Below are 23,906 nucleotides of genomic sequence, written 5' to 3'. Positions count from 1 at the left end.
CCCTGAAAACTTCCCTTTGAAACAGAGTAAGTGCGATTATATTTAAATATCAAGTAATGTAGAAATGAGGGTGAAAATAATCTTCTGAGAAGGTCCAGAATTCTGAGTACATTATATATCAAATGGCTTTTAGAATGATTGATCCCACCTGCATTTAGGGTAGTTCTTCCCACATCAACACAGTCTGGAAACCCCCTCACAGATGTTCCCAGAAGTCTGTTTCCTATATGATTCTAGGTCCTGCTGAGTTGACAGTTAACATTAACCATCTTAGCATTGCCAGTAGATTAAGATAGTTAAAGAACCATGCCAGAGAGCAGATGATGACAGTAAAGACTCAACAAGTGGGCAAATGCTAAACAGCCTTGTTTCTCACTCCTGAAATGTTTTGGATAAGTGTTTGCTTTGGTTTATTTTTGGAATAACCACAATAGAGAACAGTGAAAGCATAAACTAAAATCCAAGTGTTCTATTATGAGCCTGTCTTGGAATCCACAAGAGAAAAAAGAGGCATTGGACTGTTGAAGTAGCACAGTTGAGTTTTTTATTGCTGTGATAAAACATAATAACCAGAAGCAATTTGGGGAGGAAAAGACTCATTTGACATACAGATCCAGGGCCACAGTCCATTGAGAGAAGCCAAGGCAGGGACTGACACAGAGGCGTTGGAGGGATGCTGCTGACTTTATTGCGCCTCATGCCTTGCTCCTGCCCTCTTACATCATTCAAAACCATCTTCCCTGGTGTGGCACTGCTCATAGTGTGCTGAGATTTCTTGCATCAGTCATTAATAAAGTAAATTACTTACATGCTTGCCTAAAGGCCAATATTATGGATGTATTTTCTCAGTTAAGATATCCTCATCCCAGATACGTCTAAGTTTGTGTCAAGTGGATAAAAAACAACCAGCTCATGGGTGAAAATGAGAAAAATACTGATTACAAAAAACTACAAAGAACTTAAAATCTATTCTACTAATAAGTATTGGATTCGTGGCATAAGAGGAAATACAAGGGAATCTAAACCAGTTCCCAATATTTTAGTTTGAATAAGTTCATCTAGATTTATTACCTTATCAAGATGGCAAAAATAGAAAGAGCAGATGCAAGGCCTTGACGATGACTTAATTTAGATCTTGAAGATAAAATAAAGGACATCTGAAGGTGAATTACTACAAGAGATCTGAGTACATGAGAATACAGAAGTAGGTTTGGTAGACCTTACATCTAATAACAAAGACATGGATTTGCCCATGATACATTGCAAAGAAAGCAATATAAGCAAGAATTCATACAAATTTTGAGAACAACAATCAAAAATGATAGAGGAGATAAAGATGAAAACTCTATTTCTTAGGCATTAGGGAAAAGGAAGAAGACACAGTCTCATGGGTACAGTGTCAGTAAGGAAGCAATAATAATAATTCTCTTGTGGATAAAATGGTGAGGAAGTGGTGTGTTTCTGCAACAAATACCTAAAATCTCTACAAGTGGTTTGGGAATTATGCAATGTTTAGATGAAAGAAAGGTTTTGCAATATGTGATCAAAAATTTCTCAACTTTCTTGAAGAGACTATTAGAAATACGCAGTCTCAGTTGCTGTGATAAAATGCTTTGACCAAAGAAACTTAAAAGAGAAATGGTTTATTCCGACTGACAGTTCAAAAGACCCTCTATTGTAGAGGGGAAGGCTGAGTAGAAGGAGCTTGAAGGATCTGGTTTCACGGGATCTGCAGTCAAGAAGCAGACAGAAATGAATGCATGCAGAGTGCTATACTGACTTTCTCCATTTTGTATAGTCTGGGACTCCTGCTCAGGGAATGACAGTTTAAACGGATCTCCCCACCCAGTTAACATAATCCAGATAATCCCCCACAGATCTACCCAGAAGCCCACCTTTCCGGTGATTCTAAATGCTCTAAAGTGGGCAGTTAACATTAGCCATCATCTATGCACAAGGAAAAATACTTCAGTAGGTATCAGAAGACAATGAGAGATGCTATTAGAAACTGAAGGAAAGGTGATTCTTCTAAAGTGCAAGAGAACCAGACACAATTGTGCTTTGTTTTTATGTAGAAAGAATCACTTTTAAGAGATATATGTGTTTATTTATCTGACCATATTTCCAAATAAATGTTGGGAAGTGGAGCCTTATTTCTCCTTTCTACTTGTGGTAGAAGGCAGTAGATAAGATAACTTGAGGGAAGAACTATTAAACTAAAATGAATGCAAAGTTTGGGAAATATTTATGGAATTTTACATCTGTCCACATTGCAAAGTACAAAGAGCTATGCTCCAAATAAAATATCAAAAACTTAAAAATAATAATAGAGATCAGAGATTGGGCGTGTGAAACCTATAACAACCTCATTAGGAAAGTTTCAAAGACAGGGTAAAAGGAAAACCTGCTAGACTTGTGAAATTGCACAGACAAGACAAAGAAAGCCTTCCATGGGTTCTCAGCTCAAATCATGTGTTATCCCTCATAGAAAGGTTAACTATCCAAAGACTGATAGATGAGTGGGACTTCCAGCTCCTTTTCTTGGCAGAGCAGGGTCATCACCTTGCATGAAGAATAAAGGACTTCAACCAAAGTCCCAGAGACAAGAACCAACAGGGCCTTGGAAGTCTGAGGGACAGGAACTGATATGGCCAAGAAAGACCCAGAGGTTGGAGCATCAAGCCACAGATACCAAATGTCAGGTGATAAAATATCATAGATTTGTTTTGTTGAGCTGACCCTGCACCAATGTCAATCTTTTCATCTCTCCCTTGCCGGTCTTTTGAGATGGGAATGCCTAGCCTATGCCTGTTTTATCATTCCGTTTTCAAGAAGGATAGCAAGTTTTGCATTTCAAGGACTAGAGAATGAAGAAGAATTTGGCATCATGAGAAACATGTACTCATATTCTCACACATGCCTGATTTACATAATGCAGCCCAGGGATGTCTACTATGTAAACAACAGTTGATAGAGGTTTGGGTAAGGCTTTGACATGTGCTGGGATGACATGCACAAGAACATGGATTTGATGAGAATAAATAGAAGACTACTGAAGGTAGAATTGAGTCCCTCTTCCTTTCAAAGCTTCATGTTGAAGTCCTAACCCCCAGTACCAATGACTATGATCTTACTTTTTATGACTTTGTAGAAATGTTGCTGTGAGATATTTGGGTTCAGTCTGGCTTTGCTCAAATGAATTTATGTCCTTACAAGAAGGGAAAATTTGGACATTTTTATTACATTTTTATAAAAAACAGAAGAAAGATAAGGAAAGAATAAAATCACATCTGAGAGCTTAAGTGTGGGTTGCTCAAAGGAAAATAAAAGAGAGATGCCTGGTAAAAGCATAGACTTCTCCAAGAGTGTCAGTTTATTTGAAGAGATTTATATAATATCATGCAGTGAAGGACCTAACATCTTAGTTGTCCTACAAGCTTAGAACACAAAAACTGTTCAGTGGAGCCCAGAGACAGACACACAACAGATTCTCACAAGAGAGGCGAGCCTCTCAGACTCAGAAGAATACATTTCTGTTATTTTAAGCCACTTGGTTCATGGTACTTTGTCATGGGGAAATTAATTTAAATGTCAAGGATGACTGCTCTAGGAATATAAACATGAAGAAAGTCAATGGTGTGACATCACTAGTAGGTTTAGTATGTAAATATTTGATAGAAAAGTGGATTAAAAATGGTTTGTTTTGCCAGGCGTTGGTGGCGCATGCCTTTAATCCCAGAACTGGGGAGGCAAAGGCAGGCGGATCTCTATGAGTTCAAGGCCAGCCTGGTATCCAGATCGAGTGCCAGGATATGCTCCAAAGCCACAGAGAAACCCTGTCTCGAAAAACCAAAAAAAAAAAAAAAAAAAAAAAAAAAAAGGTTTGTTTCCCTAGTGAAACTCCTTTGGAGAAAACAAAATTTTAATTTGCAAGTGGCTATCAATTGGAGATAGCTTTTAGATAAGGGTGGGTGGGTGAGTGTGTCCCCTTTTCATCTCAGCTTTAAGATCCTATCTGGTTCGGACCCACACAGGCCCTGGACACCCTGCTTCAGTCCCTGTGAGTTTGAATGTGTGCCAGGTCCTTTGTGTCTAGAATGCCTTGATTCCTTGAAATCTTCTATCTCCTCTGACTCTTCTTACATGCTTTTTACATTCTTTTCTGCAGAGTTGCCTGAACCCCTGGGGGTGGGAGATTGATGGAAACAACCCATTTAGGGCTGAGGGTTCCAAGGTCTCTCACTCTCAGAGCATTGTTAAGATGTGCGTCTCCATTTTTGCTTCCAACTACTGCAGGAGGAGATTTTTCTGATGATGGCTGAGCAAGATATTTCTCAATGATTACAGCAGAATGGTACTAGGAGTCACTTTACTACTATGCTCCGTTATCACGACAGGAGTATTTGCTTTTACCCTAAGTCCCTGGCCTATCTAGTTTCAGGCTCTTGGCTACCCAAGCAGTGTCAGGGATGGGTTCTATCTCATGAAGTGGTCCTTCAATCTAATTAGATATTGGTTTGTTATCACCACAGCCTTTGTGCCATCATTGCATCAGTATGTCTTTCAGGCAGGTCACCATGTACATTGAAGGATAACTGTGTTGGTGTTAACATTTTTTTCCTTTGATAGCTTGCAGAGTATTTTCCAGTACCATGAACTACCAATGGTCTGTAGAGGTAAAAGCTCTTCATACACTCACATGTAAGTGAATACATACCATACTTGTCTTTCTGGATCTGGTTTACCTCCACCAAGATGATTTTTTTCCTAGCAGCTCCATTCATTTACATGAAAATTTCAGTTTTAAACAGCTGATTAATATGGTAGGTAGAGAAAAATTTAAGGAGCACGTGTCTGCACAAGTGAATGGAGCTGTATTGATTGACTGGCTACCTTTGCTACTATTCTATTACTGTGATAAAACACCATTGCCAAGGCAACTTGCAGAAGAAAGGGTTTATTTGGGGAATACAGACCCAGAGGGTTAGGTCCATAATGGGCTCAACAGGTCAGCAGACAGTGGACACTGAGGTGGGGGCTGAAATCTGAGAGCTTGGGGCTAACATTTTGAAATGCAAACAGGAAGCTGAGATCGAGCACTGGAAAGAACTTGTGGCTTTTGAAACATTAAAGCAGGACCCTCGTAGCATAGTTCCTCCAGCAAGACCACACCTCTTAAATCTTCCCAAAGAGACACAAACTGAGGACTAGGTATGAAGATGCCTGAGAATAAAGGAAATATTTCATTTATACCACTACATTGGCTACCAGCAATGTGGGTAGCAGCCCAGAACTCAAAATCTAGAAATGAATTGATTTGATCACAAAGCAATTCTGATGAACTAGCAAAGAAAAACATGTAAATCAGGGGCCAAAGGCTGCTGAGGATCTGAAATTGGTAGAGCAATATTTCAACATGGTGAAAATAAACTTAATATCCTGAAAAGGAGTTTTATGCAAAAGCTGTCAAATAGAAGGTTATTGACAGAGACATGAATCTGAAATTTAGACAAATTCTCCTTTCCAAACAGCAGCAGCTCCTCCACTTAGAAAGTAGCATTACTTGAAATGCCATCTTATTATGCTTATTTGGGGAAGGCCTGCTAAAATAAAAATTCACACACCAGTAACACATGACAAGTACCCAGTCTCTTTCATATATTCTCAGCAAAAAATTCGGCCAGCTAACAGAGTGGCATAGAAATACAATCTAGATACAATACCTCGTAATAAAATGCATAGATGCTTCTTGACCAGTAGCTTTAATAAATATTCACATAAGCGATAGAAAGTTTCATTCTGTTGAGTAATTAAATAATTTTAGTTTGCTAACAGGTAAGACCTATCCACTTTTGAAGCCCAGCTATTTCCCATTCTGGCTATATTTTCCAGTGTCCTCATATCTTGCACCGTATGAGGCACCCACTTGTCATGTATATACTCAAAGGTTTTCAATTCCAGGTCCTGTTCAAAGAGTTTGCTTCTGATGTTCTACCACTTACTCTGTGTTTCCATTCATTCTTTGAAGGCTATGAGTTTTGAAGTTCCTTTGATAATAGAAAGAGAGGGAAGATCATTACATAAACAACAGGTGCATGGCTTCAGATGACAGCAGGACTCTGAATCTGACCATTTGGGTCAACTCTTCTCCAAAATCCCTTAGTCAGGAAATCATCCTTAGCTATTGTCCCATAAGCTTGACTTTTCAAATGTGTGTATATGTGTGTATGTATGTCCATATACATCTATGATATTCCATGTTTTAAGAACTTGTTCCATCCTACAAACTAATATAGGAAGATAGACTGAAAGAATCCTAAGAAGACCTGTTTCCATATTGTTAAACATTCCATTATGTTTCTGTGTCATCCTCTGTGTGTCTCAAGGGAAAATGTACTGCTGGACTACAGGCTCCATCATAGCTGGCTGCCTTCATGCTACACCCCTAGTACCTGACATGACATGTGGGATGAAGTACAGTCAACACTTAACCAAAACAGCAACAACAAACAACCCCCTGTTGAGATGCAGAGAGAAGAGAAAATCTATAAAAAAAATGTCATGATCCTAGTAAGCAGCAAGTGTGGGATTTTTAATGGCCTTAGCTGTAATTTATTACATGTTTTCATGGGACTCTGGGAATTAATAATAATACTTGGTGTTTGGAAAGAGGGTTTTGTCAATATGACGACTGTCAGGTTGCCCAAATCTATTTTTAGTATTACCCTTTTAATTATGTTTTACTTCCAGTTGTCCATTGGTGGAATAATCACACCCAGCTTTTGAAGAATGTGTAAAAGTGCATAATGTCCCAAATCACAAGCCAGCTTCCACTGACTCTACTTTTTCTCAAGCCATTTCACCTGAAAATGTAGAGATGCAGAGGGGTGACTACAAAGGGCACTAACACGGATTCAAGTGTTCCTTCTCCACTGTGATGCTGAAGAAAGCCTGCTGAAACACCACACACCCAGAAGTTAATTAGACAACTTGTTGTCGATGTACACATTGGAAACTGAGTTTCAAAGAGTTAAGCATGTGGAAAATTAAGAATATGTTTATCCCTGAACCCTTGTACACCTGCCCAGAGATTGATCAAGGGAGTCTTGCCTTGGAGCCCTCTGAATAGTTGCCTGTGATGTCCGTGGAATTGCAGACCACCTCCTGTGGTTTCCACACCACAAAGCACTCTCACTGCACAGTTCTCACGCCTCTCAGAAGTCAGGCCAGCAGGTCTGCTTGCAAAGTAGTGTTTAAGGCCTGCACACAAACATCTGGAGCCACAGAAGCCCGTGTGCACACTCACATTGCCCAGTGGGGGGAAGAGAGCCCTGCAATACACTGTATGGATTTGTTTTGGGAACATTTACAACCCTGGTTTACATTCTCAGTGTCCGGGCCTTCATTCTAACCAGAGAAGAATCCTGGGGTGAGGTGGGATAATCCATCTGAGGGGAGAAAGCAGAGCGAGCAGATTTCCAGTACTTAGGGTTAAGATAAGAAAAGAAATGGTGGGTGCTTGAAAGTGGGAGCAAGAAAAGGAATCTCAGACTGAATAGATAAACAGGATTCAAAAGCTGAATTTAATCCCGAAGCCGATGACACAGATTATATGTACCCACTGCCTGCTGCTGAGTTCCTGCTCACCCCCCCACCCCACCCCACCCCACACATTTACCTGTCCTCTACTCAGTGGAGAATTAATTGTTTCAGGAAAGTATATCTTACTGAAGAACTCTGAGAGCAAAGTTAAACAAGGGAAGACGATATTGGAAAGATTTGATTGTGGGGAGAAAGAGTGTCTTTCCTGTGCCATCAGCCAGCAGCTGCCTGAAGAGAAACAGAATAAAGGAAACCAGAGTGTGGGCTGGAGAAGCCGAGAGCCTAGAGCGGTAGCTTGCAGGGGGCGGGGTGGGGTTGGATGGGGGGGAGTGTTCGTCAATCTTGCATCCCGCGACGTCACGGAGGCTGGGGACTCCTGGAGATTATAAAGCGCGCCTTCAGTGCAGATCTCCACTCTCCAGCTGCTGCCTGGGAGCTCCTTCCTGGCAGGACCCAAGCGGGAAGAGTCTCTCTGGTTCTTCCTGCCCCGCGGAGCCGCAAACTCCCAGGACTAAGTGTGGCTCCTGCTCCACATCCAACACAGCATCCCAGGAGCGGGGAGCTTCCCTACCCGCTACCAGGCAGTACCCAAGACCACCGTGTCCAGGGGGTGGAGAACTTCAGGGGAGCCGGCTCCCGCTGGTGGCGGGAGCGTGGCAGGTCCCTGGCTGCAGACTCCAGCCATGGCCTCAGTCCCCACCGCAGAGAGCTGGACGGACGGGACGGCAGGAGTGGGGACCCAAGCAGAGAACCTGAGCGCTGCGTTGGGGGTCACTGAGTGGCTTGCGCTCCAGGCTGGCAACTTCTCCTCGGCTCTGGGGCTGCCGCTGGCATCCCAGGCACCTTCCCAGGCCCGGGCCAATCTCACGAACCAGTTCGTGCAGCCGTCCTGGCGGATCGCACTCTGGTCTCTGGCCTATGGCTTGGTGGTGGCTGTGGCAGTCTTTGGAAACCTCATCGTTATCTGGATCATCCTGGCCCACAAGCGCATGAGGACCGTCACCAACTATTTCCTCGTAAACCTGGCTTTCTCCGACGCCTCCATGGCTGCCTTCAACACCTTGGTCAATTTCATCTATGCTCTTCACAGCGAGTGGTACTTTGGCGCCAACTACTGCCGCTTCCAGAACTTCTTTCCCATCACTGCGGTGTTTGCCAGCATCTACTCTATGACAGCCATTGCAGTGGACAGGTGAGGGGAAGACCGCAGGAGAATTGGGGGAGGCTGGCCAGGGCGAGGGGAGCAAAATGGGGCAAGCAGTCGGTATGGCTAAAAAGAAATGATGACTCAAGGGGGCCTTTGGAGGTAAAGGAACTGCAAACCAGTTTCTGCTCCCATTACCTCTCCACTCCATCCCCATCTCCCTGGGACAGGGCATCCAGAGGGACGGCAGAAGACAAATGACTGATGCGAAAGAAAAAAAAAAAAAAAAAACCCTCTCATTCCAATTAGACAATCGGCTAGAATGAAGGAACTACTGTTTAGAATTTATGTTCAATGGAAAGTTAATTTTTTGCCTTCTTTTTCTCTGTTGGTCAGTCACTATGCTGGCGGGAAGAGAGAGAGGGGGGGAGACAGACAGAGAGAGAGAGAGAGAGAGAGAGAGAGAGAGAGAGAGAGAGAGAGAGAGAGAGAGAGACAGAGACAGAGAGAGAGAGAGAGAGAGAGAGAGAGAGAGAGTCTCCCATCCCCCTGCCACGTTTTTCCAGAGTCCTGGTCTTAATCATTCTCTGCTCTCCAAACCTTCCCAAAGACTCTCCTGCCCTCCCTTCCGGGTCCAACAGAGGCAGCCAGCTCTTGCTAAAAGTCTTGTTAGTTTCCATGATGTTCCTGGCTAGATTTAATATCTAATAGTCCAAGGAAGATCTGTGTGCCTGGAAGGGTGTAATGAATTTACAGAAGATATAAAACATTACACCCAAAGAATAAGTGGTTACAAAATAAGATACATTACTTTATAACTCTTTGAGGGGGGAGAAGGAGAGAGAAAGGAGGGGGGTTCTTCACCTCAGGTGGGAATTCTCAAATACTTAGTCATTAAAAACTTATTAAACCTCAAATATTTGTTATTATATTCAAGTTTTTACAAATTCCCCATATATTAGCTTTCTATTTATAGAACATTAGGAAACATACAGCTTGTGGAAACACTGATGAACCCTTCCCTGTTAGTAGTTACACATAAATACAACATTAAGACACAGATAAACAGTCCACAGCCAGGTGATCCTGCATTCAGCTTAGTGATTGACACTTGCCTGGGCTTAATGCCTGTTTTAGCAGTCTCAAGATTCGGTGAAAAGGTTGCTTTCTTACATTAACAAACTCATTATTGAATCAAAAGGACTAAATAAGTATTAATTATTACTACACTCAGCTATCATAATGAGAAAAACTCTTGATTTCTTGAAATATTAAACAAAGAGGTTTTAATAGTGTAAAGCTATATATAGACTATTTCTTATGCCAGGCCCACAATGCTAACCTGAAGGAGAGACAGATGTCTCTAACTAGGATAAACAAATGCACAGAAACATTTTTAATGGTTTTCAATGCTCTATCATCCCCTTTCCCTCCATCTCTGATCTTCCACACATCTCTGCTGGGGATAAAAGGGAGTGCAAACACTGGACAAAATCAGCTCAGTCTGGAAAGGTGAATCCCCCTTAACCTTTCCCCACAGAGACAGAAGTAAATGTTTCTTTAGGATTACATGTCATTCTTTGGTGTTTTGTTCTGATTTCTTTGTAAACAAATTTCTCATATGTGAGTTTTTAATGTTGTGATCGGGGAGGAGGTGTTGGCCTATACTGCCACAGAATGAGTATAATCTTCTTGAAGTGCTAACAAGGCAACATTCAATTTGATGGGAGTCTAATGTGTGAAAATTTGGTTTCTGAGAAGGAAAGAATTTATTTTTCCAGTTTTATTTAGCTAATATTTCTTGGATGGCTTTGTCATTATCTTAACTGATAATGCAAAGCTATTTCATTATATTGAATGATTTGAAATAATGTGACTTTGTTACTTATTCTTTTTCATTTATTTTATAAGAAGCATTATAAAACTGACTCTAAACAAAGCACAGCATACAGCCTGTTATGAAATTGAAGTATGCTTAATTCATGTATTGAAAATCTCTTTCGTTTAAATTGTTATTTAACAGAGCACTCTTATTTGAGCAGACAAATTGTCTTAAAACTATAGATGTGAAGAAAACCTTATTTGAGATAATTTTTAGATTTAAGAGTACAACAGATTAAAATTCTCTTTTTTCCATTCCATGGACCCTTTCAACAATGATATCTTATCAAACACAGACTGGGAGAGCTGACCCTGTAGTGTTTGCAGTCCTATTGTAAGATAAATATTGCAAGATTAGTCCTTTGGAGGTGGCAAGAGCATCAATACTTCTCAGGTTACAGTTACATGGCCACACTGCATCATGTAGCTGACATCATTACTAACAATTAATTTTTTCACAGAACGAATAGTTTCCTGAATAATGGATGCTTTATTAAAATAACCATAAAAATTAAATAATCTGCAATCGGTTCTCATTAATAAGAGTATGTCACCAGGCATGTCCAACCGGTGGCCCTTAGGTTGTGTGCACCCCAGGAGAGCTGTGTATGTGGCTCCGTGCTTTTGTGGATGACAATCAACATTTATGGTACTGTGAAAAGGTGAAATTCCATGATGTAACTTAAACTCCAGTTATTTCATGGTAAATGTTCTCTATCTTAATATAATATGAACTGGTTTACTGAATCCATTCTGAATGGAAAGCACACTCCCCTGAGAGTGGAAGGAGAATAATCTTTGACGTAGGCATCTGCCCTTCATCAGCTGCACAAATGTTTGCAAGCCTCCTGTGACATCCAGAAAACTCAGGCTTGAGAAGGGTTATCCCCTTAATAAGCAATTGACCGAAACAGTCACACATTTATTCAATAAAAAGCATTGTGTCTCTTTGAAACTCATTCTGTGGTAGTAAAATTGATTGCTTTATATTTCCACTCTGTAAATAAATCCACCAAAAACTTGAATGTGAGATCACAGGTTTTAGCTTTCTACTGAAGTGTGGTACTTACTACATAATTAAAAATTCCTGAAAGCCTGGTGGTTGCCTAGAAAGCCACTTCCCTATCATCATGTAATCTAGATACCCAGTCCCCAAATTCAAGGGAGAATTGCTGGCCACCACCGACTTGTATTTCTGTACCATTCTCTCCAAATTTGCCTTTCTGAAATAAAACCTTTGGCCATAACACATTTTTAAGATGCCAAACCTTCCCGAGATCATGCTGAGAAGCAAAGATTTAAACCAGTTCAGTCTGATCAGAACTGATGCTTCTCCAAGCCTCTAAGCTGTCATGCCTAGTAGTTAGCTGTGAAGTCTGTAGTATTGGTTTGAATGAGATTGCCTTTAGGACTGCTAGAATCTAGCACTTATTTATACCCCACATGTTGCATGAAAATGCATAACAAGTTCTATGTTATGTTACCTGTGTTTCAGTTGAGAATGTAGGAGGTAGCCAATTACTAAGAGAAAAGTTAATGTACTAAAATGTGACTTCTGTTCAGCTGTTGCATACAGCACGTGGATTTAGGGAGACATAGGAAATGAATACTTTCTTCCATTTTCTAAGCATGTATTTTGAAATGAAGTTAGAAATTCTAGCAATTTTTAATATAGTAAAGGATTATCACAGGGTGCATGGCCTAGTTGGAGCTGAATATTCAAATAACTTTCTAAAATCCAATTCACTTTTTCTCCCTGATAAATCTTGAGAAGATTTTATATGTTTTATGTAACAGAAAAGTCCCAGAAAATGATACTTCACATTCTTTAGATTCAGACACATACCAAAATTCAAAATTATTGAAAGAATTGCTAAATGAACCAAGAAATAGTGTTTATCCAAATAAGTGAAAAACGAACTTATATGCTCTCCTCATGAAGTGCTAGGGAGTGCTTCTCATATTAAATTGAACAAATAGAAATTTACAATAAAGAAAATAGTGAAGAGTTGATCTAAAAGCTGATTCTGAAGCTATGATAAATTTCACATTATTGCTAAAAATAATTTAGGTGTAATGATTTTGTAAATGTTTCTAGAAATCTTTTTATCTTTTGGAGATGATATCCCTGAGTCAGTTTTGCTACTCTTGAGGACAGCCAACTTCTATACAGTTACGGTTCTTTATCATTATTCCAGTTATACATGCCACAAAATAGTAATAAAGCTACTTGGGGGGAAATATTACTTTCGGGAAATATCATAAACTTTTGTCTCTCTTGTAGTTCTTTCTTAAAAGCTTGAAAAATCCATTTCTATCTAAAAATTATTTATCTATAATAATGGTGAAAGTTCTGTTACATCACTATTTTTTACGATTTATTTTTAAGTGTTGTGTACGTGTGTGTGCATGTATAACACATGCATTTACAGACATGTAGGTGTCCACAGAGACCAGAGGCACTGAATCCCTTGGTTCTGGGAACGGAACTCAGTATGCACCTGCTGCTAAGCCATCTCATGAGCCCTGTCAGTGTTAGTTTTTATGAAATTAATCATGAGTACATAATAAAAGCAATAAATGCATATTTATTCATTGGATTAATATGTAAGGTCAGCCCAACTAAGTTACAAATAGAGGTGTGTTATATAATTGGGAGACCTCCAGTTGATGCCAAGATTACACCAACAATAGTAAGTAGGATATGTCCCCCCAAATAATCTGTAATAAATAGGTACCACTGAGGCATTGGTCGTATAGCTGCCTTATAGTAGGCATGGCTTTCAAGAGCAACCCCTTGATACATAGCATATCATCCAATATAACCTGAATGTAAAAAGAAAAGAGAGAAATAAAACATTTACAAAAAAAGAAATAAAAATATCTAACGAGCACCAAACTTATCCATTGCTTATATTCAAGATTTCTATTTCCTTATCAATTATTTGCCCATTGGGCTACTCAAATCTGATTTCTTTTCCTATTTCTAATCAAAGAACCATCTGATAAATTCCAGCAAGCATGTCAGTTCTCTGACCTTCCAAACCATCCCGCAGAATTCATTTAGGGACTTCTGCCTGCAGGCCTCTCCAGTTTCCAGGTTATCTGGCATGTCCATCCTCCCTGGCTGTGTTTCTGAAACTCTGCTTCCATGTAACAATTTCATTTTAGGCTCTTCAGTTCCAAATACTGAATCAGTTTTTCTTCTTCGTTTATTTTCTTGTTTGTCATCAAGTTACCTAATCTAGACCAGGTCTTAAATTTACCACTTAGAAACAATGTGGGGTTTCTGTTTGTTTATTTGCTTGCTTGTTTTACATTGAAAACTGTTTTCTTCAGATTCTAAGTGCCAAACAGATACCATGAAAATGCACATAGGCAAATTAAAATTAGTTTAAAAAGGAGAGTGGAGAAGAATACTGTGTGTTTACACATACATACATACATACATATCTATGTATATTTCTCTCTTCTATCTCTATAACAGAAGGCATGACTGGGATAATGTAACCTGGTTATTGGGGTAAAGGGTCTTGATCACTTTAGAAAATTTTTGTTGTAAAAGGAGTTCTTAATTGGTCTAGAGAGATGATAGAGAAGGAGCAAGCCACAGCACACCTCCTAAGCATCTCTTCAGAGAAGAGAGCAATTTGCTGTTTGTCCCTGCTTATACACTGATTCTGCCCAGCTACATCACTTCCTGGGATCACGTGACAACCCCTCTCTGCCTATACTTCCCAGAATCCTCCTTGTCTCCTAGTCCTACCTATCATCCTGCCTGGCCAATTAGTGTTTTGTTCATCAACCAATAAAGCAAACATATACACAGAACATTCCCCATCATATTGTCAAATATTCTATGTCTCTCAGCCTCATTTTAAGGCTTTTTTATTTTTCTAAGTCCCTAAGCTTATGGATTTGCCATACAGAAAAGGAAAGAAACTAATAGCATGGCTTACATTGTCTGTCTATACACACTGTACACCAGATCTTAAGTTCTGAAGAACCTCTGATACTTACTTTTGAGAAATGCATTGCATGGATCAAAAAGACAGTGGCTTTTAACAAAATTGTCATGAATAGAAAAGTATGTTCTCTACAAATTTTTAGGTAGCATTTACCTGACTGGACAAAGACATAGCACCAAGCAAAATGCAGTGAAAAGATCTCAAGGTATTTGCCGTATGTATGAACAGTTTCTGGGTGATGACATCTGACCCAAGAGCAAAATACAAGAAAGACAAAATACTGTTTACTCTAGTAATATTTATCTTGTCTTCAATTTGAACACAGCATAACAAGCAGGAAAATATACTCAAAGTTGTCATGCATAGACAAAGCTTTCCAAACCCACTTCACTCCTGTCCCTGTCTGTCAGTCTGTCATCCTGTTGCATCCACTTTCCCACTGTGTAGTTGGATTTTACCTTTGGGCTACCAGCTCACAAATAACATAATGGAGATTTATTATTAATTATGAAAGCTTTGCCTTAGCTTGGACTTTTTCCCAACTAGTTCTTATAAATTAACCTGTTTTTATTGATCTACTGCCTATTCTCTCCTGCCTAGCCATTGGCCATTCAGTGCTTTATTAAACCAATCACAGTGACACATCTTCACACAGCATAAACAAATATTCCATAACACCACTGTAGTATTTAAATTTGTTTCCATAGTCATTGTAAGAGTAATATTCACAGAGAAAAACAATTGTGTGCAGTGTGTGTGTGTGTGTGTGTGTGTGTGTGTGTGTGTGTGTGTGTGTGTGTCCACACACATTGATTTTCTTTGTAACAGAGTTTCACTCTATAGTCCATACTGGCCAGGATCTCTGTGTATAGTCCCTGGTAATCTTCAACTTCTGATAGTGTTCCTTCCTCTACCTTCCACATGCTGAAATTCTTGGCATACACTACCACACCCAATGAGGAAAAGACTATACACTCTCTGTACACATTTTATCCCTCCACAAGTTTTGGACCTGTGTTTTTGTCTCTTACATTCTCTCTCCCATCACCTTCTGCCTTTTTTTCTTTTTTTAATTTTTTATTTGTTTTACACATCACTCCCAGGTCCCTCTCTCTGTCCTCCTACCCTGCCCCCCCCCACCAACTAACACCCTACCTATCCCATACCCTTTCTGCTCCCCAGGGAGGTAAGGCCATAGGGGGGTCTTGAGACTCTGTAAAATCCTTTGGGATAGGGACTAGGCCCATCCCCATGTATCTAGGCTCAGGGAGTAACCCTCTATGCGGAATGGGATCCCAACGTCCACACTTATGCTAGGGATAAGTACTGAACTGCTACAAGAGGCACCATAGATTCCTGAGGTCTCCTCACTGACACCCACATTCATTGGGTCTGGATCAGTTCCATGCTGGTTTCCCAGCTATCAGTCTGGGGACCAAGAGTTCTCCCTTGTTCAGGTCAGCTGTTTCTGTGGGTTTCGCCAGCCTGGTCTAGACCCTTTTGCTCATGATTCCTCCTTCTCTGGATCTAGATTCCAATTCAGTTCAGTGTTTAGCTGTGGGTGTCTACTTCTACTTCCACCAGCTGCTGAATGAAGGCTCTAGGATGGCATATAAGGTAGTCATCAATCTCATTATCAGGGAAGGGCATTTAAGGTAGCCTCTCCACCATTGCTTAGATTGTTAATTGGTGTCATCTTTGTAGATCTCCAGATATTTCCCTAGGGCCTGGTTTCCTTTAAACCTATAATGGCTCCCTCTATTTTGTTATCTCTCATCTTGCTTTCCTCTATTCTTCCCCAACTCAATCTTCCTGCTCCCTCATGTCCTCCTCACCCCTCCTCTTCTCCCTTTCTCATTCTCCTAGCTTCTTCTCCCCTCCCCCATGTTCCCAATTTGCTCAGGAGATCTTGTCACTTTCCCCTTCTCTGGGACACCATGTATGTCTCTCTTAGAGTCCTCCTTGTTTCCTAGCTTCTCTGGCATTGTGGATTGTAGGCTGGTAATGCTTTCCTCTATGTACATACCATGTTTGTCTTCTTGTTACTGGGTTACCTCGCTCAGAATGGTTTTTTTCTAGTTCCATCCATTTGCCTGCGAATTTCAAGATTCCATTGGTTTTTTTTTTTTCCCTACTGAAAAAAAAAAAAAAAAAACATCCTAGAGTACTACGCCATTGTGTAAATGTATCACATTTTTTCCATCCATTCTTCAGTTGAGGGGCATCTAGGTTGCTTCCAGGTTCTGGTTATTGCAAATAATGCTGTGATGAACATCACTGAACAGATGTCCTTGTTGTATGAATGTGTTTCTTTGGGGAATATGCCTAAGAATGGAATTGCTGGATCTTGTAGTAGACTGATTCCCATTTTCCTGAGGAATCTCCATACTGATTTCCAAAGTGGCTGTACAAGTTGGCACTCCCACCAGCAGTGGAGGAATGTTCCCCTTTCTCCACATCCTCTCCAGCATAAATTGTCATTGGTGTTTTGATTTTAGCCATTCTGACAGGAGTAAGATGTTATCTCAGAGTTGTTTTGATATGCATTTGATGGCTAAGGATGTTGAACATTTTCTTATGTGTCTTTCAGCCATTTTAGATTCCTCTATTGAGAATTCTCTATTTAGTTCTGTACCCCACTTTTTAATTTGATTATTTGGTGTTTTGGAGACTAGCTTCTTGAGTTCTTTGTAAATTTTGGAGAGCAGCCTTCTGTTGGACGTGGGGTTGGTGAATAAATTTTCCCAATCTGCCATCACCTTCTTTCTACAGAGTATGTGTTTGAGTGAATGTGAATCTAAGTATATTGGATTATGTATATTTGTGGATTTTTTCATTTAATTATTATCAAAATATCACACTGTTGTTTCATCTTTAAATAAATATGCTGTTTCATTGGATATGTAATACAATTTCATATCAGAATATATAGAGAGAAATATGTATCTTACTTAATTTTGCTTTAATTTTTATTTGTATAGATAATGCATATACTTGATTTAAAACTCACAAAACACATGATTCACAAACTTAAAATCCCATTTCCAACCATTCTTTCTTTCCTTGTTGTATGTATTGAATTGCATGGCTTACACTATGTCTGAATGTCTGAAGCCCTCCTTACATCCCACATGTGGTCTTTCTTCTAACCCTTTGCCCCATTTCAATAATAATGCAAGAAGCCACCCAACTACTTTAATTGCTCACAAATTATTGTATTTCCTCTGACTTCCCTGCTGTTAGTCACCCTCACATCTGTTTGGTCTACTCCATTGAACTAGTGAGTCTCTCCCGTTACAGCACAGAATGCTGCTCTGAAAATGAATGTGGAACTGTGCTTCTTGTATTGCATCTTGGGTTCTGCAGTGATCATCACTGATCATGGAAAGGATATTCTCAATCTGTGATTTTTGAAAAGGCCTAATCTGTTTCCCACTTTCAGATTCCCCTTCATGCCCAAGTGATTCCATTGTTTGGTGACAAACATTTGATCCTAGTTTTCCTGTTTCAAATTCTCCTCCTATTCTCATCAAATGTATGCTTCCTCTGGGTGATATTTTGAATGTCATTTCCCCCTCAAAAACACTTCCCAAACTTTATAATTTAAATTTCATTCTCTTGGGGCATGTCTGTCATAACAACTTTTCATAAGGTAGGTTTATTATTCAAATTTATGAATATTTACTCCATTTTCTCTAACATTCTTGTAGGTTCAATGAAAGCAGGTTCAGTTATGAGCATGGTAAGAGCCTGAACATGGAAAACCAGCAGCTTTAAGAATAATTAAATCAATGAAGAATAAACAACTAAATTTCACTTTTTATCTATGAAATTAGGAGAAAGCCAAGCAGGTTGGCTTACACCTACAATCTCAGCACTTTGAAAGCTGAGATAATATTGTTGTGAGTTCCAGGACTGCCTGGGCTGTAATACCCAAGCCTGGCTCAAAAAAATCCTGAATAATACACAACAAGATAGTATTCTTATACCTGTTTCAGTAAGTGCTGTAATTGCTTCAGCCCCCAAGAATAACAATGGACTTCAATAAAATCCACATTAAAAGATTTTTGTAAACCAAAATCTCAGTAATACAGCACAAATGAAAGTCACAACAAAGGAAAATAAATAAATACTGGACCATCTGGAAATGTAATCAATGTAGAAATAAAAACTTCTAAGTTGAAACATAGCTCAATTCTTCAGTCTTAGGCCCATGAATATAAATTCAACAAAGTCATCAATAATATCCAAATTTCTTTTACCTGTGACCAAGAATGACTTTGTTTGCAGATGTCTTCTTATACTAATTTATTATATTTATTTTTATAGCATTCCCTTTAAACATGTAATCAATGTAATCATTACTTATGTAGTGTATGTGAGCTATGTATGTGGATGTCAGAGGACAATATTTCAAGACTCGGTGCTCACCTATCGCCATGTGAGTCTTGGAGATGAACCGGGTTGGTGTTAGACACCTATACCCACCAACTATCTCACCAGCCCCACCAATTTCAACAGCAGAATCCCTTTATCTACTCCTGTAACAACTCTAAGTCATATATCCTAATATTAAAGACAAATAAAGTAATGAGCAAACTCTTTTATATAATTGAAAGATAAATGGTGTAGTCAAGGGCTTTAAATTTCACTGAGTCCCTACAAATAAGGAGAAAAGATGCAAATAGCAGAAACTTTACAAGAACAAATTACATACATAAGAATATTCATCTTTATAATGATGCACATTTAATCAAAAACAAACTCTCATATTTTGTGCTAATATTGTGCTGATGAAAGTCAAAGAAGTGGGCACCTTCATCTCCCTACCTTGTCAAATTTGAGTTTTTGTTTTGGGAGACATGGAACCCTGTTTGTAGTGCTTTATTATTCTCAAGAGTTGGACCTGTTCTGCAGTGTGGTAAACCTACTAGAATTCATGTCATTAAAGAAAATTAATCAACACAGCAATGCACAATTGTCCAAGGTGTAAAAAAAATCAGATCCTATAGAATGTTCAGCCTTATAGGAAACATATATACTGTGCCCCTTCTCCAAAGGCTCAGAGATTACTGCAGAAAAAGGAACAGAAAAACCATAAGAACCAGAAATGACAGATGACTCTAAATCAAATGTGTCCTCTGAACACAGCATTATAGCTGCACATATGAACTCATAGTAGTTGTTATAGAATGCACAAGACCTGTCAAGCACAAGACAGATCAGAGTCAAGCATGGAGAAGAAAGTTGGGCACAAATTCCCTCTATAGCCCAAGAGCTATTGGCAACTCTTCACTGTTGGCAGAGAATTGGTTTTTCTCTAAGAGTTAGTCCCTAATGAGTCAAACCATGTGCCAAGGGTTCGGGGGTCACACATCCGAGAATATTTGGGCAGCACAAATTGGCATTAGTGGGAGGCAAGAGGCAAGAAAGACTAACAGTGGGAAGGGAAGGGGTTGAATGTGGGAAGATGGGGGGATGAATAGACTCAAAAACTTACTGTATAGGTGTTTATCAGCAAGGTCACCCACTCACAAAAAGACAAACATGGATGTACTCACTCAGATATGGATTTTAGACATAGAGCAAAGGATTACCAGCCTACAATCCACACTGCCAGAGAAGCTAGGAAACAAGGACCCTAAGAGAGATATACATGGTCCCCCAGAAAAGAGGAAAGGGTCAAGATCTCCTGAGCAAATTGGGAGCATGGGGGAGGGGAGAGAGAACTAGAAGAGTGAGAAAGGGAGAAGAGGAGGGGTGAGAAGGACATGAGTGAGCAGGAAGATTGAGTTGGGGAAGGATAGAGGAAAGCAAGATAAGAGATACAAAATAGAGGGAGCCATTATAGGTTTAAAGAGAAATCAGGCACTAGGGAAATGTCTGGAGATCTACAAAGATGACACCAATTAACAATCTAAACAACAGTGGAGAGGCTACCTTAAATGCTCTCCCGTGATAATGAGATTGATGACTACCTTATATGCCATCCTAGAGCCTTCATTCAGCAGCTGGTGGAAGTAGAAGCAGACACCCACAGCTAAACACTGAACTAAACTGGAATCCAGTTGCAGAGAAGGAAGAGTAATGATCAAAGGGGTCCAGACCAGGCTGGTGAAACCTACAGAAACAGCTGACCTGAACAAGGAAGAACTCTTGGTTCCCAGACTAATGGCTGGGAAACCAGCATGGAACTGATCCAGACCCCATGAACATGGGTGTCAGTGAGGAAACCTCAGAAATCTATGGGGCTTCTTGTAGTAGAATTCTAGCATAGGAATGGACTTTGGGATCCCATTCCACATAGAGGGATACTCCCTGAGTCTAGATACACGGGGAAGTGCCTAGGCCCTATCCCAAAGGATATGACAGACTCTGAAGACCCCCTATGGAAGGCCTCACCCTCCCTGGGGAGCAGAAAGGGTATGGGATAGGTAGGGTGTAGGTTGAGGGGGGGCAGCGGAGAAGGGGAGGGAGAAGGGAACTAGGATTGACATGTAAAACAATCTTGTTTCTAATTCAAATAAAAATGGAGGCAAAAAACCTTATTGTATAAAATTGTCAAAGAGCAAATTTTTATATGTAAATAAATCTGATTTTCTAAAAGTAAAACTGATTTTACCTTTCCCAGCAGCTATCAAATGCCCATAACTCCTTAAATATGGGTGGGTTTTCAAGTTCACCACTCCACCTTCATGCTGGGATCTGTGTCTGATTTGTGATTGCACAAATAGTACATATACTGTTAAAATTGTCATGAATTTTTCTGTGCTACTGGCCTATTGTGTACTGAAACAGTTTCCTTAAGATTATCTACAACCTCTGACTCTTACACTTTTTTCATCCATTTTTCTTTAAGTTTTTACTCTGAACTATGCAGAAACAATATGATATGTATGTACCATTTAGGGATAAACATATTACCAGCTATTATTTTTTATATGTTCACCAGTTGCTGGTCTCTGTGTCAATTTTCATCTACTGCAAGAGGCTTCTCTTATGATGTCTCAAGATGCTCTGGTCTATGGGTACAGCAATAAGTCATTAGGAGTCATTTTGATACAATGTTCAGTTAGCAGAATAGTAGTAATAGGCTCTCCCATAGGGCCTATGATGCATCTAGCCACAGGTTTTCTGGCCCCTTTAACAATGCCTACTATAGGCTCCACCTTATTGATTGGGCATCAACTGCAAAGTGGTTGGTTGCTCCTAGAACCTTCATTTTCTATTTCACTAGTATGCATGTCTTGTCAGCCAGTTAAAGCTTGCAACATCTGTAGCCAAATGAGATTAATGATTGTTTCTCCTGTGGGGCAAGCTTAGCACCTTCCAGCATTATGAAAGATATCAAGCAGGGGTAAAGCTTCCAAGTGAATACCAGATGATAAAATTCTCATTCAAGTATCTTTAGCAATAAGGTCTCATCAGGTTCTGGAGGATAACTGAGAATATTGGCAATAGCATGTAATAATTGTGGTATATGGGACCCCATTAGCCAACAACTCAAAATAAGTCATCCATTTATAGCACCGTATTTTTTATTTGCTATTGTGTGTTTTCTGGCTGGGATATTTGGTCCCCATTACATGGTAACTACATTATAACTATTTTAGATTATACGTATTTTACAAAGTTTCTACAGCATTATGTTTCCATATCAATCTTTTGTAAAGATTTATTTTTATTATTTCTAAGTCTCTGTGTGTGCATGCAAATGGATATATACACGTGAGAGCAGAAATATCAAATCCCCCTAGATCTCCTGTAATTGGAGTTGCAGAAGGCTGTGAGATGCCTGATGTGGGTATTAGGGATCAGATTCAGGCACTCTAGAAAAGCAACTTGTGCTCTTAACCACTGAGCAATCTTTACAGCTGCCTATGCCTCTTTCAAAAGGCTTTTAGTGTTAATTATACTTTCTCATATGCTCTCCTCCTATCCCATAGCAATTTAACTCCCCTGTTCCATTGTTTGCCTTTGGTACTTTATAACTGCTAGTATTCAGGCATCTGTACTGGCCTGTCCTTGGGTTTCTGACAGGATATGCCCTCAGCTGCAGTCACTAAGAGCACCATATTCACTATGTTCCCTTTTTAAAGGGCCCTGCCTACCATCCTCCTCTCTCTCTTCTTCTTCCTCTCTTATACTCTCTCTCCCTCTCCCTCTTTCTGTTCTGCTCTCTCTCTCTCTCTCTCTTTCTCTCTCTCTCTCTCTCTCCCTCTCCCCCTCTTTCCTCTCACCTCTCTCCTGCTGCTCCTGTCTCCAGAGGCTGGTCTTCCCCGTCTACTTTCCCCTTTATATGAACCCTTTCCCTAGTAAAAACCACTCTGCTTGAGCCTTGTCTCATGGCATCTTTCTCTCGAGTGCTGCTTTTCTTAAATTACAACAATAACCCTTTTATGTACTTTTATATACTCTGTAGTACTTTTACAACTTTATAAAACTACTTTATAATAGTACTGTGTTCTATCTCCACTCCATTTAGGCAACATTTAGGGTCCTTTACTAATTTCTTGATCTCTATGGATATTTCAAATGAAGATTAAAAGCTATATCCACAAATGAGAGAAAATATGAGATATTTATCTCTTTGTATCTGAATTAGTTCACTTAGAATGGTTGTTTCTAGGTCCATTTCATAATTTCATTTTTAATAACAGTTGAGTAATATTCTATTTTGTAAATGTGGCACACTTTAACTATCGACTCATCAGGTAACAGGCATCTCCGTTGTCTCTCTTTCTTTGTGATTGTGAATAAACAACACTGTACATGAAAGCTGTATCTCTGCAATAATATATACATTCCTTTGGGTATGTCAGCAATAGCAGTATTGTCTTAACTAGGGTTTCTGTTGCTGTGATTAAAACACCATGACCAAAAGCAACTTGGAGAGGCAATGGTTTATTTCATCTTACAGCTTGTAGTCTATCATCAGGGAAGTCAGGGAAAGAGCTCAAGACAGGAACCTGGAAATGAGAACTCAAATGCAGACCATTGGGGGAGTGATACTGGCTTTCTCAACCTGTTTTCTTTCTTTCTTTCTTTCTTTCTTTCTTTCTTTCTTTCTTTCTTTCTCTCTCTCTCTCTCTTCTTCTTCTTCTTCTTCTTCTTCTTCTTCTTCTTCTTCTTCTTCTTCTTTAATTTGAATTAGAAACAAGATTGTTTTACATGTCAATCCCAGTTCCCACTCCCTCCCCTCCTCCCCTACCACCCCCCAACTAATACCCTACCTATCAAATACCCTTTCTGCTCCCCAGGGAGGGTGAGGCCTTCCATGGGGGGTCATCCGGGTCTATCATATCCTTTGG

At 39.7% G+C, this 23,906-nt stretch overlaps 1 protein-coding gene across 1 annotated transcript in view; it reads left to right on the top strand.

The window, feature by feature from the left end:
- Positions 1–8,285: 8,285 nt before the first annotated feature.
- Positions 8,286–23,906, top strand: part of Tacr3 (tachykinin receptor 3) — an 84,635-nt gene continuing 69,014 nt past the window's right edge. The window contains exon 1 of the mRNA XM_027395749.2: positions 8,286–8,794. Coding sequence (XP_027251550.1) covers positions 8,286–8,794 — 509 coding nt within the window. The remainder of the gene's footprint in view (positions 8,795–23,906) is intronic.

This window comes from Cricetulus griseus (assembly GCF_003668045.3).
Source record: "Cricetulus griseus strain 17A/GY chromosome 1 unlocalized genomic scaffold, alternate assembly CriGri-PICRH-1.0 chr1_0, whole genome shotgun sequence".
NCBI classification, from domain to species: domain Eukaryota; kingdom Metazoa; phylum Chordata; class Mammalia; order Rodentia; family Cricetidae; genus Cricetulus; species Cricetulus griseus.
Note: the sequence above shows the minus strand (reverse complement) of the source record. Positions and strands in the feature narration are given on the sequence as shown.